The 17,442-nt window shown below is 46.0% G+C and overlaps 1 protein-coding gene across 8 annotated transcripts in view; it reads left to right on the top strand.

Annotated features, from left to right (window-relative positions):
- rab36 (RAB36, member RAS oncogene family) overlaps positions 1-17,442 on the top strand; it is a 188,156-nt gene that overhangs the window by 158,912 nt on the left and 11,802 nt on the right. For 7 of the 8 annotated variants that reach the window (XM_070887539.1, XM_070887532.1, XM_070887537.1 and 4 more), the window contains 2 exons: positions 3,999-4,080; positions 10,061-10,151. In XM_070887539.1, the coding sequence (XP_070743640.1) occupies positions 3,999-4,080; positions 10,061-10,151 (173 nt within the window). Of the gene's footprint in view, positions 1-3,998; positions 4,081-10,060; positions 10,152-12,282; positions 13,395-17,442 lie in introns of those variants that run through there. The other variant, XM_070887540.1, reaches the window with a different exon arrangement.

Raw genomic sequence — 17,442 nt, 5'->3', positions numbered from 1 at the left:
ACCCACAATGATTCAACATTTTGTTCATTAGAGTCAATATCGTCTCTCACAACTGCCCTGATACCATCCTTTATTAACAGAGCCACCCCACCTCCTTTCCCTTCTTGTCTATCTTTCCGAATCGTCAGATCCCCCTGAATGTTTAATTCCCAGTCATGGCCACCCTGCAACCACGTTTCTGTAATGGCCATCAAATCATACCCATTTGTAATGATTTGTGCCGTCAACTCATTTTTTTTATTTCGAATGCTGCGTACGTTTCGGTAGTGTTTTAATACTAGTTTTTAAACCATGATTTTTAGTTTTGACCCCTCCTGCAGCCCCTTTACATTCAGTGGCCCTTTTTGTTTTTTGCCTTGGGTTTCTCTGCCCTCCACTTTTACTCATCTCCTTTCTGTCTTTTGCTTTTGTCTCCTTTTTGTTTCCCTCTGTCTCCCTGCATTGGTTCCCATCCCCCTGCCACATTAGTTTAACTCCTCCCCAACAGCACCAGCAAACACTCCCCCAAGGACATTGATTCCGGTCCTGCCTTGGTGCAGACCGTCCAGTTTGTACTGGTCCCACGTCCCCCAGAACCGCTTGCAATGTCCCAGGAATTTGAATCCCTCCCTGCTGCACCACTGCTCAAGCTACGTATTCATCTGAGCTATCCTGCGATTCCTACTCTGACTAGCACGTGGCACTGGTAGCAATCCTGAGATTACTACTTTTGAGGTCCTATGTTTTAATTTAGCTCCTAGCTCCTTAAATTCATCTCGTAGGACCTCATCCCTTTTTTTACCTATATCGTTGGTACCAATGTGCACCACGACAACTGGCTGTTCACCCTCCCTTTTCAGAATGTCCTGCACCCGCTCCGAGACATCCTTGTCCCTTGCACCAGGGAGGCAACATACCATCCTGGAGTCTCGGTTGCAGCCGCAGAAACGCCTATCTATTCCCCTTACAATCGAATCCCCTATCACTATCGCTCTCCCACTCTTTTTCCTGCCCTCCTGTGCAGCAGAGCCAGCCACGCTGCCATGAACTTGGCTGCTGCTGCCCTCCCCTGATGAGTCATCCCCCTCAACAGTACTCAAAACGGTGTATCTGTTTTGCAGGGGGATGACCGCTGGGGACCCCTGCACTACCTTCCTTGCACTGCTCTTCCTGCTGGTCTTCCATTCCCTATCTGGCTGTGGACCCTTCACCTGCGGTATGACCAACTCACTAAACGTGCTATTCACGTCATTCTCAGCATCGTGGATGCTCCAGAGTGAATCCACCCTCAGCTCCAACTCCGCAACGCGGTCTGTCAGGAGCTGGAGGCGGATACACTTCCCGCATACGTAGTCGTCAGGGACACTGGAGGCGTCCCTGAGTTCCCACATGGTACAGGAGGAGCATATCACGTGACCGAGCTCTCCTGCCATGACTTAACCCTTAGATAGGCAACAACAATGCTAAAGTTTACTCACTGTTATAGAAGAGAAAAAAGAAAAACTACTCACCAATCACCAGCCAATCACTTACCCCCTTGGCTGTGACGTCACCTTTCTGTTTCTTTCGACTTCTTTTTTGCCTTCTCCCTGTAGCTGCACCGGCTCACCTCTCGCCGACCCCGGAACTCACGCCTCTCCACGCACCTCCTCGACGCTGCTCCCGACTCAGCGACGCACCTCTACACGCTGCTCCCGACTGCCGCCGCGTTGGGCCTTTTGTAGGCCTCTTGCCGACCCCGGAACTCGCGCCTCTCCACGCACCTCCTTGATGCTGCTCCCGACTCAGCGACGCACCTCCACACGCTGCTCCCGACTGTCGCCGCGTTGGGCCTTTTGTAGGCCTCTCGCCGACCCCGGAACTCACGCCTCTCCACACACCTCCTCGACGCTGCTCCCGACTCAGCGACGCACCTCCACAAGCTGCTCGCGACTGCCGCTTACCGATTGACACGTTGTACACTGACTAACGATGTACTCTATGGGATAGAAATTGCCCCCCACCCGAAACAGGGCGCACGCACCTCATTTGAACAGTTTTTACTGCAGCTGCGGTTCAGTTCACCTCTTGAGCGACATTCCACTCCCTGTTTTATTTTATCCTTGGATCCAGAAGTCACTTTTAATGGGGGCGGTGACAATACTATCCTCGTCGCCAAAGTGATATATATTCTTTATGATATCACAAACACACACATACACAAGATGGCTCTACAGGAACTGAGTGCCAGGAGGGGCTGAAGTAACTCGGTCACCCCCAGAAAGTGCCACCGGCTTTGGATGGGTGGGCCCCTGGAGGAGGGTCAGTGCGACCCTCGATGGAGGAAACACCATCAAAATAGCAAATGAGCTAATCCTTGAATTAGAGTACAAAAGCATGGAAATTATGATGAACCTTTATAAAACATTGGTTCGTCCTCAACTGGAGTATTGTGTCCAATTCTGGGCACCGCACTTTAGAAGGATGTGAGGACCTTGGACAGGGTGCAGAAAAGATTTTCAAGAATGATTCCAGGGATAAGTAACTTCAGCTACGTGGATAGATTGGAGAAGCTGGGATTGTTCTCCTTAGAGCAGACAAGGTTGAAAGGAGATTTGATAGAGGTATTCAAAATCATGAGGAGTCTGGACAGAGTAGCTGGAGAGAAACTGTTCCCATTGGCAGAAGGGTCAACAACCAGAGGACGCAGATTTAAGATGATTGGTTAAAGAACCAGAGGCGACATGAGGAAATACCTTTTTATGCAGTGAGTGGTTAGGATCTGGAATACACTGCCAGGAATGGTGGTGAAGGCAGATTCAATTATGGCTTTCAAAAGGGAATTGGATAAGTAACTGAAAGAAAAAAAAATTGCAGGGGCTATGGGGAAAGTGCGGGGGAATGGGACTAGCTAAAGTGCTCTTGCAGTGAGCTGACCCGTCTCTCAGTTCCTGTAGAGCCATCTTGTGCATGTGTGTGTTTGTGATGTCATAAAGAATATTTCACATTGGCGATGAGGATGGGATAATTGGATTCCCTAGCTGAAATTTTTGTTGGTGGATCATCCAGCCAAACAACAGAGACTTTGAGAGGTTCTTTGGCTGCCATCCGTGCTGTAACCATTGTTTGATTCTATGATAGTCGACATGGGCCTATAACCTGCAGCCGTGGCACAGCCTCAGGACTGAACAGGTCAATGAAAGAGTGACCACGGACCATCGTTCAAGTCCCTGCCTTAAAATGGAGGACTGTCACAGGAGCTCCGACAATACTCACCGATGATGATGATGATAAGTTAAAAGTAATCCAAGTAACCTGTGTTGACCTGAAGCTGATTTGATTCCCCTCCCTCAGTGGGATTGCTTTGTTGGACAGGGTAGATTCCCACCCAGTAGATTTTCAGGGAGTGGGGGGGGGAACGAGAGAGAGAGGAAGGAGGGAAAGCCATGGTTGAATCCCTGTTGAGGCTAAAATGCAACTTAAGAGTTGGGTTTTCCACGAGGAAATCTACAGATCATTATATCAAACTAAGTAGAAAATTACAATGATCTCAACCACCTAACTTGCAAATCCACATCTTTTTGGCCAAGCTTTTGATCACCTCTCCTAACTCACTCACCATTTTCCTTGGGATATTTTTCTACTTTAAGGGTGCTGTATGATTGCAGATTGTTGTGGATATTGACTCTGGAAGCAAAAGAATCCAGATGTTACCTTGTGCATCATTTAAATGTCAACGTCATAGGCTTTCAATCAGTCTCTTACCCTTCCTGCCTTTAACAGGAAAGCGTTTTGCCTGACTTCTTACTCCTTACTCGCTTAGTTTCAATTTGTGTTCATGGTAGAGTGAACAACTTTGTTAATCCCCCTCATAATCTGAAGAATGTCAACTAGATCACCTCAAAGTCTCTCATTTTGCAATGGGAACAAGTGCAAATTCCTTAACCTTTCCCGATAACTTAATTTCCTGACACCTACAATCATTTTGGTTGCTCCCTTTCATACCTTCTCAAGGACAATAATATTCTTTCTTGTGGCAGGCAGTGGCTAGAGGATGCACTGAAGGAAAATGAACAGGGTTTAAGTTCCATATTTCTTGTGGGCTCTAAGAAAGACTTATTGGTGAGTAATCATTATTTCCCTGGTAACTTGTACGAGTGACCTGATGTCTGATGAACCTGCCATTCTATCCTTAATAAATCTGTTGAAAATGTGTTGATGATACCTTGCGTCTGCACTGCAGGAATTCATTCTGTGATCACTGATGGGTCATATGTTCAATGCATCAGACTGACTGCTCGATGTGATAATGAAAATAATATGGGACTAAACAGGAGAGTCACATGCTTCCTGATTACAGGCTGGATAGCATCATGTATCCCTGTTTTCACGATGATTATTTTATTTGTACTGTGCATTAGTGTGGTCACGAACATCCTTGATCTCTCGGAATCACTTGTTATAATCATAGGCAGTCATCATCATAGCCAGTCCCTTGGAGTCGAGGATGACTTGCTTCCACACTAAAAATGAGTTCTCAGGTGACTGAGGACCAATACGGGACCTACAGTCTCTGTCACAGCTGGAGTAGACAGTGGTTGAAGGAACAGGTAGGTGGGGTGCCTGGGTTGCAGCGCAATCCTTGCGCTGTGGTCGCTTGGCTTCAGCTTGCTCGCGGCGAAGAGACTCGGTGTTCAGCGCCTTCCCGGAGGCCTTGGGCCATGGATTCCCAGGTGTCGGTGGGGATGTTACATTTTTTCAGGGATGCTTTGAGGGTGTCTTTGAAACATTTCCCCTGCCCACTTGGGGCTTGCTTGCCATGTCGGAGCTCCGAGTAGAACACTTGTTTTGGGAGTCTTGTGTCAGGCATACAGACGATGTGGCCCAACCAGCAGAGCTGATCGAGCGGATCAGTGCTTCAATGCTGGGGATGTTGGCCTGAGCGAGAACACTGATGTTGGTGCGCCTATCCTGCCGATGGATTTGCAGGATCTTGTGAAGGCAGCGTTGGTGATACTGCTCCAGTGTTTTGAGGTGTACATAGTCCATGTCTCTGAGCCATATAGGAGGGCGGGTATCACGACTGCTCTGCAGACCATGAGCTTGGTGCCGGGTTTGAGGTCCTGGTCTTCAAACACTCTCTTCCTCAGGCGACCGAAGGCTGCACTGGCACACTGTAGGTGGTGTTGGACCTAGTCGTCGATGTCTGCCCTTGTTGACAGTAGGCTCCCGAGGTATGGAAAATGATCCACGTTGTCCAAGGTCTTGTCGTGGATTTTTATAACCTGGGGGCAGTGCTGTGGGGTGGGGGCAGGTTGGTGGAGGACCTTTGTCTTATGGATGTTTAGTGTAAGGTCCATATTATTGTATGCCTCGGTGAAGGTTGTTGACGATGGCTTAGAGTTCGGCCTCCGAGTGTGCGCAGACACAAGCCTGGATCTAGCCTGGAGGCGTCGGAGGTTGAACAGATTCCCGTTTGTCCTGTAATTTAGCTCCACTCCAACGGGGAGCTTGCTGAGGGTGAGATGGGGCATTGCAGCAAGGAAGATTGAGAAGAGCGTTGGTGCGATGATGCAGCCTTGTTTGACCCCGGTCCGAACATGGAATGGGTCTGTGATGGATCCGTTGGTCAGGATCACGGCTTGCATGTCATCGTGGAGCAGGCAGAGGATGGTGACAAACTTTTGAGGGCAGCCGAATCTGAGGAGGACACTCCATAATACCTCAGTGTCGAAGGCCTTTGTGAGGTCAAAGAAGGCCATGTACAGAGGCTGGTGCTGTTCCCTGCATTTCTCTTGTATCTGCCGTGCAGTGAAGATCATGTCCATTGTGCCCCTTAGTGGGTGGAATCCACATTGCGACTCTGAGGAGCTCTTCAGCCACAGGAAGAAGGCGATTCAGGAGGATTCTTGTGATGACTTTCCCGGTGGTCGACAGCAGGGAGATTCCTCTGTAGTTACCGCAGTTGAACTTGTCACTTTTCTTGAAGATGGTCATGATTACAGTGTGACTCAGATCTACTGGCATGATCTCCTCCTTCCAGATAAGAGAGATGAGGTTGTGGATCCATGCCAGTAGTGCTTCTCCACCATATTTTAGTGCTTCAGCGGGGATTCCATCAGTTCCTGAGGCCATGTTGTTCAGTTGTCGGATGGCCTTTTCAACCTCGTGGTGGGCGGTATGCTGTGGGATGGAGTCGAGGACACGCACATCGAAGACACTTAGTCGAAGAGATCCTCAAAGTGCTCTTTCCAGTGGTCACTGACTGTCTCTCTGTCCTTGATGAGTGCTTCTCCGTTCTTGGCCAGCAGTGGGGTAGGGCCTTGGGTGCTTGGGCCGTAGGTCGTCTTGACTGCACAGAAGAATCCTCGCACGTCATGGTTGTCAACTAGCTGCTGGATTTCTTGAGCTTTCTCCACCCACTTTCTGATCTTTAGATCACAGGTTTTCTGTTGGATCTCAGCCTTTAGACGTCTGTAAAGCTGCTTTCTTGCCCTCGTTATAAAATAATGGGCTAACATCACTCACCATTATTTATGCGCAAATCGGACAGCAACTGCTGGAGAGCGCATATGCACAGTTAAACGCGAAAATCTGGAAGTTGTTGTCCGAGATGCACGTTCCTCCTGCAGTTTCCCAAAAACAGCATCTCGCTGTTTGACTCACCATTGAAATACATTGAATGGCACAAGGTTCCTGCACTGATGTCGTGGCTGGGCATTAAACCTGCCACACAAAGCTTGTCCATTCCAGTGTAAGTACACTTTTAGCAGCGTGGTAAGTCTTAATTACTGCCAAACAACCTCTCTGTCACTGAAAATAAACTTTTACAAGTGTGGAGTCTCATTCCTTCAGATTTTAGTTATTGTAGGAGATTCAAAAAAAAAATGTTTTCTTTTTGTCTCTTAATCCATTATTTCTTTCCCTCTTTATTTCACTTTCTGTACCTGGTTTGACATTGAATTCACTATTCTAATTTCCTGGTTCAGACTCTGCGCTGCTCATCACGATTCTTCAATCTGATTGGTTAAGGAGATAAGCAGTTGCTTCCCTTGTTCACACTGTAGCAGGCGCTGTGTTGTTTGGATGTTCCACTGACAGCACTTTACCCTACACAATCTCATAGAAAGTCTATGGTCAAGTGCAAGTTGCTCGTAGCAAACTCTGGCCCAATGAAAACATCACTGTTCTTTATTTATGGAATCTTTTTAGGTCAATCATTTTTTTTTATTGCTGTTGTATTTAATGCAACAAGGCCTTTGAGACCCATCTCTGGTTAACCTAAATTTCTGCAGTGCAGATAAAATTTACCATAATGGCATTTCCAGTGCTATTATATTAATTAATTAACTCCCTCTTAAACATCATAGGTATGACCTAAACAACAAAATAACTCTTGCAAAGTTTAATTTCATGAGTTGTTTCATAAAGTTTGTAGTGTTAGGGTCATGACCCTGTATCAAACAAAATTCACAGAAATCATGCTGCACTGAACTGCCAGGAAGAATTCCTGGGTGATGCCTCTCAGTTACAAAGGTCCCACACCAGACACTTAAGCACAAAAATCGAGGCTTTCACTCCAGTGCAGTACCGAGGGAGTGCTGCAGTGTTGGAGGTACCGACTTTTTGAATGAGATGTTAAAATGAGGTCCTGCCTGCTCTCTCAGGTGGACTTAAAAGATCCCATGGCACTATTTTGAAGATGAGCGGGGGAGTTATCCTTTAGGTGGAGGAAGTGCATCCAGGAGGGGGCTGAGCACTTCGAGTCTCATCGCCGAGAGCATGTAGAAAACAAGCGCAGGCAGCGGAAAGAGCGGTGGCAAACCAGTCCCACCCACCCCTTCCCTCAACAACTATCTGTCCCACCTGTGACAGAGTCTGTGGTTCTCATATTGGACTGTTCAGCTACCTAAGAACTCATTTTAAGAATGGAAGCAAGTTTTCCTCAATTCCAAGGGACTGCCTATGATGATGATGGTGATATCCCCGGTGTCCTGGCCAATATGTATCCCTCAATCAACATCACAAAACAGATTATCTGGTCATTATTCCATTTCTGTTTGTGGGTGCTTGCTGTGCCCAAATTCAAATCAGCCATGCTCTCTCTGAATGGTGGAATTGGCTTGAGTGGCTCATGGCCTACTCCTGTTCCTATATTCCTATTGGTCGCCGCATTTCCCACATTACAACAGTGACTGCACTTCAAAAGTACTTCATTGGCTGTAAAGCGCTTTGGGACGTTCTGAGGTCGTGAAAGGTGTTATTCTTCCCTAATAATAGAGGAAGACTGTTAAATGAATCATGAGTTTATTCACTTAACCATTCTATTCTTTTATCCATTTTAACAGTTGCATTAAGTTTGACAAGAAGCTAACAATAGAATGCAAATTGAATTGCAATTAGAAATAGGGTCACAGTTGTTGTGGATGATTCAAAGTGTATTTATGTCACTTACTTCATTACAATACACACATTATAGTGCAGCATGACAAATCTTTACAAAAAGGCTGTGATACACCAAACTGTTTGGCGATTTCACGCTGGGAATTCTGGGATACTTTCGGTCCATTAAGCCGATACTTTCACCGATCAACAAGAGAAAGAACCACCTTCTTTTCGAGGTGGTGTTTCCATTATTCGGAGCCAGTTTATGCCACCGTTTGTTGCTGCTAAAACATAGGAACATGGGTAAATTAGAATCATCAGAAAGCTTGAGCATTAGCAGCTGTTGAGGCCATTTTCACACCTGAACAAAGATGCTGGTCACATTGATGGCCAAAGTGCTTGAGCCCTACCACCTGATGAGGTGTAAAAGACTCGAAGCATTTTTTTTAAATCCACAGCAATTCAGCTTTCCGAATCAGCCCCAGTCTTTTGACACTGCCATTGTTTCTTGTCCCAGGTTTGCCTCTGATGAAATTTGAATTGTTCTTTTAGAGATTGACTGTATTAAGACTCGAAAGAAAATTGTACTCCTTTTTATATTTCCTAAACATGTAAAATGTCCTACCTTCCAATAGCAATTCTAGTTGTTTCTAGATTGAGTAAGGAATGCTGAAGAGGTTGAAGTGACACTTGCTTCTAATTCCCAATAAGAAGCGACAGTTTACATCAAGTTTATCAACATGACAATAGATGCTTTTTATGAGACATAAAACAGCAAAGAGTTTGCACACGTTTCCCAGCAATTGGGGAAGCTAAAGAATTGATTCCGTATTATGAGAACGTGGATTGCTTTATCATCAATGGCTATTGAGCCAGAGACTATGACATCATTTAAAAGGCAGTTGGATAAGTTTTTGAAAAGTAAGAATATAAAAGGGTGCAGGGAAGGGGCAGGCACATGGGAGAGCACTGGGTCACTCCAGGTGAAGAGCAAACATGAGCACTGATCCCGTGGGCCAAATCACCACCTTCATTCCTGTTACGCTCATAATAAAGTGATACAACTGAGTACTATATGCAATGAGTAAGTGTGACCTTAGCTCCTTTAATTAAACTCCAGAGTGCTGGTACAGCATGGGAGGCCTGCTTATATACAGTGCTCCAAAGGGATGCTGGGATCCCTTGGGACTCCAACAGGTAAACCTGTTGGGTGATACAGGTTGCCAAGGGTTACATACATAACAATTCCCATCATCACATTTACAGATTAAGTCAAATAGATTAGTGTATAAAATTATGAGGGGCCTTGATAGAGTGGATAGGAAAGACCCATTTCCCCTAGCAGAGAGGTAAATAACCAGGGGGCATAGATTTAAAATAATTAGTAGAAGGATTAGCGAGAAGGGAATTGTGGAGAACTTTCTTCACCCAGAGGGTGGTAGGGATCTAGAACTCACTGCCTGAAAGGGTAGTAGAGGCAGAAACACTCATCACATTTAAAAAGAGTTTTGATATGCACTTGAAGTGCCGTAACCTACAAGGCTACGGACCAAGAGCTGGAAAGTGGGATTAGGCTGGATAGCTCTTGGTCGGCTGGCGCGGACACGATGGGCCGAATGGCCTCCTTCTGTGCTGTAAATATCTGTAATTCTATGATTCTGTGTTTGTTCCTGTTCACTAATAACATAAGGTGTTTCTACATGTGTTTATCTCCCAGTCACAGGCTGAATGTGAGAGAACAGAAGCTGATGCCATTAAAATAGCTACCCAGATGCAAGCCGAGTATTGGTCTGTGTCTTCTAAAACCGGTGAGTGTAGCAGCTATATCTGTGCACTACACGCACGCACGCACACACAGACACACTCGCGCACAGGCTCTCTTGCACGCTCACTCTCGCACACACACCATGCATTTATACAGTGCCTTTAACATAGCAAAATGTCCCAAGGCGCGTAACGAGTATTTTTAATAAAGATATTTTGGACACCGAGCCACAGAAAGAGATATCAGGACAGATGACAAAAAGCTTGGTCAAAGAGGTAGGTTTTAAGGAGGAGAGCGAGCTAGAGAGGCGGTGAGGTATAGAGAGTGAATTCCAGAGCTTTGAGCCTAGGCAGCTGGAGGCACGGCCACAATGGTGGAGTGATTAAAATCAGGGATGCGCAAGAGGCCAGAATTGGAGGAGTGCAGAGATCTCGAAGGTTTGTAGGGCACACACACAAGGGGATATGTTAGGAGTGAGATTTACAGTCAAATAGCAAAGACTGATTGAAAATCCATTTACACACAGAGGGTGTAACCTTCCCAGGGCACACGATCTCCCACTGCCAGGATATACTTGGAAAATTCCCAACCGCCAGCACGAGCCACATGGTGGTAAATTCACCAATTCCCTGCTTCCAAAGAAAACCACTAGACTCCTGAAACTCCATTGGGTTCTCCCAGTCACCTGCCAGTAGCCCAGCAGAACTCCCAGAGAAGACAGTTGTTTACGTCATTTCTTCGATGGTTCCAACAGGCTCCCGTTGGGGTTGTAGTTGGAGATTGGAGAAGCCCTGAGAAAATCTTCGGACCATGTGCTTTATTTCGCCCAGGTCAAGCTGGCGTCTTGGACTATAGCCATCCAGGTGAGGGGGGTTGATAAATAGCAGACCATTCCACCCTCCCCCCCCCCCCCACCACCCCACTTCTCCCATTCCATCCTGCAATCCTAAACTCCAAAGGTTTACGCATCCTTTACCAAATGTTGTGGTGCAGTCCCACCATCCCACATTATAAAATGCCAGCCTTTCCTGATTTGTAATTAAGGGCACCGTTCATCCAGTAAATACTTAAGACATCTGACTTTTTTTTCACTCACATATGTGGCCAGGAGAAAATATCCGCTGGAATTTTGCCTGCATAAATATTTTTCAAGGAAACAAATACATATTTACAGACAGCAATTTGAGCAGATGTATGGGTGGAAAATGTAATATGCCCATTTTGAAATTAAATTAACTCTCAAATTACATGACCAGCTCTAAGTAATTGGGTAATGTGCTCCCCGGCAGAGCATTCTGTCACTAACATTTTCCTCCCTGGTGTATGATAAGTCATGTGCTTTTCAAGTCATTCAGTGAGCATGTTGGAATGGCTCAGCCTGCGCTGATGCTGGATTCCTGCCAAATATCGCTCTGTCATTCTGCCACTGCTGTGGGTGTTCCCAGCTTCTCCATTACATTCTATTTTGTCTCATTATTTCAATGTATTGGGAGTCGGGACCCTGTTTTGCTAGTTAAGCGGTTTGTTCAAAGAGAATGAAAATGCAACTTGCCTATTGGACGGTGTTTACTCATCAAAGGGCAGCCGAGTTTTAGATGAGCTGAAGTTTAGGGAGGGTAGAAGATGGGAGGCAGGCCAAAAGAGCATTGCAATAATGTTGCCCCCTGAAAATTGAGTGCTGTGGCTTCACCCAGAGCTCTGAGTGCTACTGTACATATACTGCACCGTGTCACACTTGTGCCTGCGAATGCACAGTGCTCCTCAAGCTCCCCGCACAACTCGAGAGTATTTAGTTTGTAGGAATGGTACATGTTATACTTACCGGAGCTTTATCTGCTAACCCATGATTGTTAGAAGCATTGCTAGGCAGCTATAAATGGCAGCTTTTATATTGTGTCCTGAGAGAGGTGGTGCCCACTTTAAAGACCTCATCTTCATATCATTGCCTCTCTTTAGAAAGCTTGATTGAATTGGTTTCATGTTTGCTCATGTTAAGTTTGTGTTGTGGGATACCCACAAAGTACACTTCCAAAAGACTAACATTTACCTGAATATCACTCAAAGCATCAACATCAAGTTCACTGTCCATCAAGGGTTGTGATCTTGATGCACTATTACAATGTGCTGTCCATGGAATCAATAAAAGATCTGTCTGTGCCCACACCCTTATACAGTTTTTGCCGCCTGCCGCACAGTACTGCTCCATGGTTATTAAGATCCATGACGAGACCTTGGACAATTTCCCATACCTTGGGAGCCTGCGATCAGCAAGGACAGACATCGATGACGAAGTCCAACATCGCCTTCAGTGTGCCACTGCAGCCTTTGGAAAAGAGTGTTCAAAGACCAGGATCTCAAACCTGGCACCAAGCTCATGGTCTACAGGGCAGTAGTGATACCCGCCCTCCTATATGCCTCAGAGGCATGGACCATGTACAGTAGGCACCTCAAAGCACTGGAGAAGTACCACCAATACAGCCTCCGCAAGATCCTGCAAATTAATTAGCAGGATAGGCGCACCAACATCACTGTTCTCGCTCAGGCCAACATCCCCAGCATCAAGGCATTGAATCGGCTTCGATGGACGGGTAACATTGTCCGCATGCCTAATACTAGACTCCTGAAACAAGCACTGTAACCTGAGCTATGTCATGACAGGCGAGCCCCAGGAGGGCAGAGAAAATGCTTCAAGGAAACCCTCAAAGCTGCCTTGAAAAAATGTAACATCCCCACCGACTCTTGGGAATCCCTGGCCCAAGACCGCTCAAAGTGGAGGAGAAGCATCCGAGAAGGCGCCAAACACTTTGAGTCTCTTCGCCGGGAGCACACGGAAGCCAAATGCAAACAGCAGAAGGAGCGTACAGCAACACAAGCACCCCACCCACCCGTCCCTCCAACCACCATCTGCCCCACCTGTGACTGTAGATCCCGCATTGGTCTCCTCAGTCACCTTCGAACTCATGTTAGTGTGGAAGCAAGTCATCCTCAACTTCGGGGGACTGCCGAAGAAGTGGAAAATATAGTTCTCAGCATGTACTTATTCAAAAATCTAGGTTGAAGGCTGTAAAAATTACCAGTGAAATGTGTTTTAAATTAATGTAAGAATTGCATAGAAAGTGTTTGCTCCTTTGTAAAGATGTGGCGAAGATAGCAGTGACTTTGACTATTTCTGTTTATAGGTTTAATTTCTTCACTGAAATCTGTAAGTTTGAGTATGGCCTAGAAATTGGCCTCCTTACTGCCTCCCATTATTGCCTCTGGGAGGCGATAACGAGGCGCTAACGACTTACCGCCCGTGTGCGGCAAGATGAACGACTCCCGCAAACTTCGGCGGGAAGTTTACGGTGGCGGTAGGACGTTGCGCAACGATCTCCTTCGTCCAGAGATCGTGACGTTATTGCCGTGCGCAGCGCCCTGGACCCGAACTTCGGTTCCGCCCCCTGCAGCATCGGCCGGGCGACAACACCGACAGCTGCAGGAGGCGTTGATCGGGAGGCCAGGCGCTTCGGGGGCAGAAGCTAAAGGAGAGGCGGCCGAGGTAAGTCCCAACATTTCTGCAATGCTGTGTTTCAATTTTGTTACATTCTCGTGGGCAGCGATCGATCAGCCCGGCACTGTGCTGGAGTACATGGGGCTGATCGGGCTGGATCGCGGATACAGTACATGGGGCTGCTCGGGCTGGATCGCGGATACAGTACATGGGGCTGATTGGGTCGGATCGCGGATACAGTACATGGGGCTGATTGGGTCGGATCGCGGATACAGTACATGGGGCTGATCGGGCTGGATCGCGGATACAGTACATGGGGCTGCTCGGGCTGGATCGCGGATACAGTACATGGGGCTGATCAGGCTGGATCGCGGTTGCCGTCGGGGACCAGCTCACTGGGCCCAGTGCAGAGCCTGCAGCGATGACCTTTCCCTTTTTAGGGAGTGAAGGAGCCTCGGATCGTGGCAGCGCTGCACACCTACTGCCCCACCTGCACCTTTAGTGCTCCAGGAAGGAAGAGGAGAACTTGATTTAGCGCACCACTTCCTTCATGGACCGCAAACGGCGAGTTTTTTTTTAAAAGCTGATAATCATTAGCACTCCAAACAGGGCACTCCCGAATTTCTCTCCATTATCTTTGACAGTGTGTGGTATGAAGGGATGTGGCATGTCTTGAGGATTTATGGTATTCCTAAGAAACTTGTTAGACTGACAAAAAACATCTATAACAAGTCCATGCCATTGTTACTTCTAGACTTGACTATTCCAACGCACTCCTGGCTGGCCTCTCACACTATACCCTATGTAAATTTGAGGTGATCCAAAACTCGGCTGTCCATGTCCTAACTCGCATCAAGTCCCGTTCACCCATTAACCCTATGCTCGCTGACCTACATTGGCTCCCGGTTAACCAACGGCTCGATTTCAAAATTCTCATCCTTGTTTACAAATCTCTCCATGGCCTCACCTCTCTCTATCTCTGTAATCTCCTCCAGCCCCACAACCCCCCAGATATCTGCGCTCATCTAATTCTGGCGTCTTCAGAATCCCTGATTTTAACCTTTGGTGGCCGTGCCTTCTGTTGCTTAGGCCCCAAGCTCTGGAATTCCCTGCTTAAACCACTCTGCCTCTCTACCATCTTTCCTCCTTCAAGATGCTCCTTAAAACCTACCTCTTTGGCCAAGCTTTTGGTCACCTACTGTAAATTCTCCATCTGTGGCTTGGTGTCAAATTTTTTGTCTCATAACACTCCTGTGAAGCGCCTTGGGACGTTTTACTATGCTAAAGGTGCTATATAAATACAAGTTGTTGTTGTTGTAAGCACCATTAGAGTGGATTGGAAACGAACAAACTGGTTTAAATCAGCAGTTGGGGTGGGACAAGGATGCACACTGTCGCCTGATTTATGTAACCTCGCAGTAATAAATCTTGCGCTAAAAAATGATATTGGATGAATCTCCTTATGTGGCAAGATTTTAAACAATCTCAGATTTGCTGATGATTTTGACCTTGTAACAGTATCTAATACAGGTTCTCAGAGACTAACTGCTAAGATGCATGCGAAGAGTAGAAAATTCGGATTGCACATAAAGGTCATGTAATCCAGGAAACATCAGGAAGATGCATATTGTAAATATATGAAGATACAGGTGGAAGGAATGCAGTTGAAGAAGTGGAAAAGTTTAGGAGCTTGGTGGGTTAGTCCGAGAGAGTGGGAACTGTGAAAAAGAGATTTGGAAACGCATAATTCAATCAAGCAGAGTCAGCATGGTTTTATGAAAGATAAATCATGTTTGACAAATTTACTGGAGTTCTTTGAGGATGTAACGAGCAGGGTGGATAAGGGGGAACCATTGGATTTGGTGTTTTTGGATTTCCAGAAGGCACTCAATAAGATGCCACATAAAAGGTTACTGCACAGGATAAAAGCTCACGGGTTTGGGGGTAATATATTAGCATGGATAGAGGATTGGCTAACTAACAGAAAACAAAGAGTCGGGATAAATGGGTCATTTTCCAGTTGGCAAACAGTAACTAGTGGGGTGCCGCAGGGATCTGTACTGGGGTCTCAACTATTTACAATCTATATTAATGACTTGGATGAAGGGACCGAGTGTAATGTAACCAAGTTTGTTGATGATACAAAGATGGGTGGGAGAGCACATTGTGAGGAGGACACAGAAAATCTGCCAAGGGATATAGACAGGCTAAGTGAGTGGGCAAAAATTTGTAGAATGGAGTATAATGTGGGAAAATATGAGGTTATCAACTTTGGCAGAAAAAATAGAAAATCAAATTATAATTTCAATGGAGAAAAATTGCCAAGTGCTGCAGTACAGAGGGACCTGGGGGTCCTTGTGCATGAAATACAAAAAGTGTGTATGCAGGTAAGCAAGTAATCAGGATGGCAAATGGAATGTTGGCCTTTATTGCAAGGGGGATAGAGTATAGAGAGAAGTCCTGCTACAACTGTACAGGGTATTGGTGAGGCCACACCTGGAGTACTGCATGCAGTTTTGGTCTCCGTATTTAAGGAAGGATATACTTGCATTAGAGGCTGTTCAGAGAAGGTTTACTCGGTTGATTCCGGAGACGAAGGGGTTGACTTATGAAGATAGGTTGGGCCTCTACTCATTGGAGTTCAGAAGAATGAGAGGTGATCTTATCGAAACATATGATAATGAGGGTGCTCGACAAGGTGGATGCAGAGAGGATATTTCCACTCATAGGGGAAACTAAAACTAGGGAACATAGTCTCGGAATAAGGGGCCGCGATGAGGAGGAATTTCTTCTCTCAGGGTTGTAAATCAATGGAATTATCTGCCCCAGAGAGCTGTGGAGGCTGGGTCTTTAAATATATTTAAGGTGGTGATAGACAGATTTTTGAGTGATAAGGGAATAAAGGGTTATGGGGAGTGGGCAGGGAAGTGGGGCTGAGTCCATGATCAGATCAACCATGATCTTATTGAATGGTGGAGCAGGCTCAAGGGGCCAAATGGCCTACTCCTGCTCCTATTTCTTATGTTCTTATATTCAAAGAAGGATTGGACTTGCTTCTGCTGCTTTTGACGATTAAGCAGGATAATGGAATGCCAGAGATATTTTGGTAAATATGGAAACAAGAGTTTATGAAGTGATGGGTAACCCTATATTATAATACTGATCTGACTGCTGGAGCATGGGAAAAGTTGGTGAGCAAGCAAGACTAACTGTAGAGAGGAATACTGGGAGTATCCAGGGTGCAAAGATTGATATAACAAGGCTGATGAAAAAACATATGGGATCCTGGGCTTTATAAATAAAGATATAGAGTGCAAAAGCAAGGCAGTTGTGCTAAACCTTTATAAATCATTGATGAAACCTCAGCTGGAGTATTGTGTTAAATTCTGGACACCACACTTTTGGAAGGATGCCAAGGCCTTGAACATGGTGCAGAAGAGATTCACTAGATTTATTCCAGGGTTGAGGAATTTCAGTTATGTGGAGAGACTGAAGAAGCCGGAGTTGTCCTGAGAGCAGAGATGGATAAGGGGGGATATGATAGAGGTGTTGAAAATTCTAAATAGTTTTGACAGAGTAAATAAGGAGAATTTTTCCACTCGCAGGAGGTTCGGTAACCAGAGGACACAGATTTAAGGTAATTGGCAAAAGAACCAGAGGGGAGATGAGGAGAATTATTTTTACACATTGAGTTGTTATGATCTGGCATGCACTGCCTGAAAGGGTGGTGGAAGCAGATTCAATCGTAACTTTCAAAAGAGAATTGCATAAATACTTGAAAAGGAAAACTTTGCAGGGCTGTGGGGAAAGAGCAGGAGTTGGACTAATTGGATAGCTCCACCAA

The sequence above is a fragment of the Pristiophorus japonicus genome, chromosome 8, assembly GCF_044704955.1.
Source record: "Pristiophorus japonicus isolate sPriJap1 chromosome 8, sPriJap1.hap1, whole genome shotgun sequence".
NCBI lineage: Eukaryota > Metazoa > Chordata > Chondrichthyes > Pristiophoridae > Pristiophorus > Pristiophorus japonicus.
Note: the sequence above shows the minus strand (reverse complement) of the source record. Positions and strands in the feature narration are given on the sequence as shown.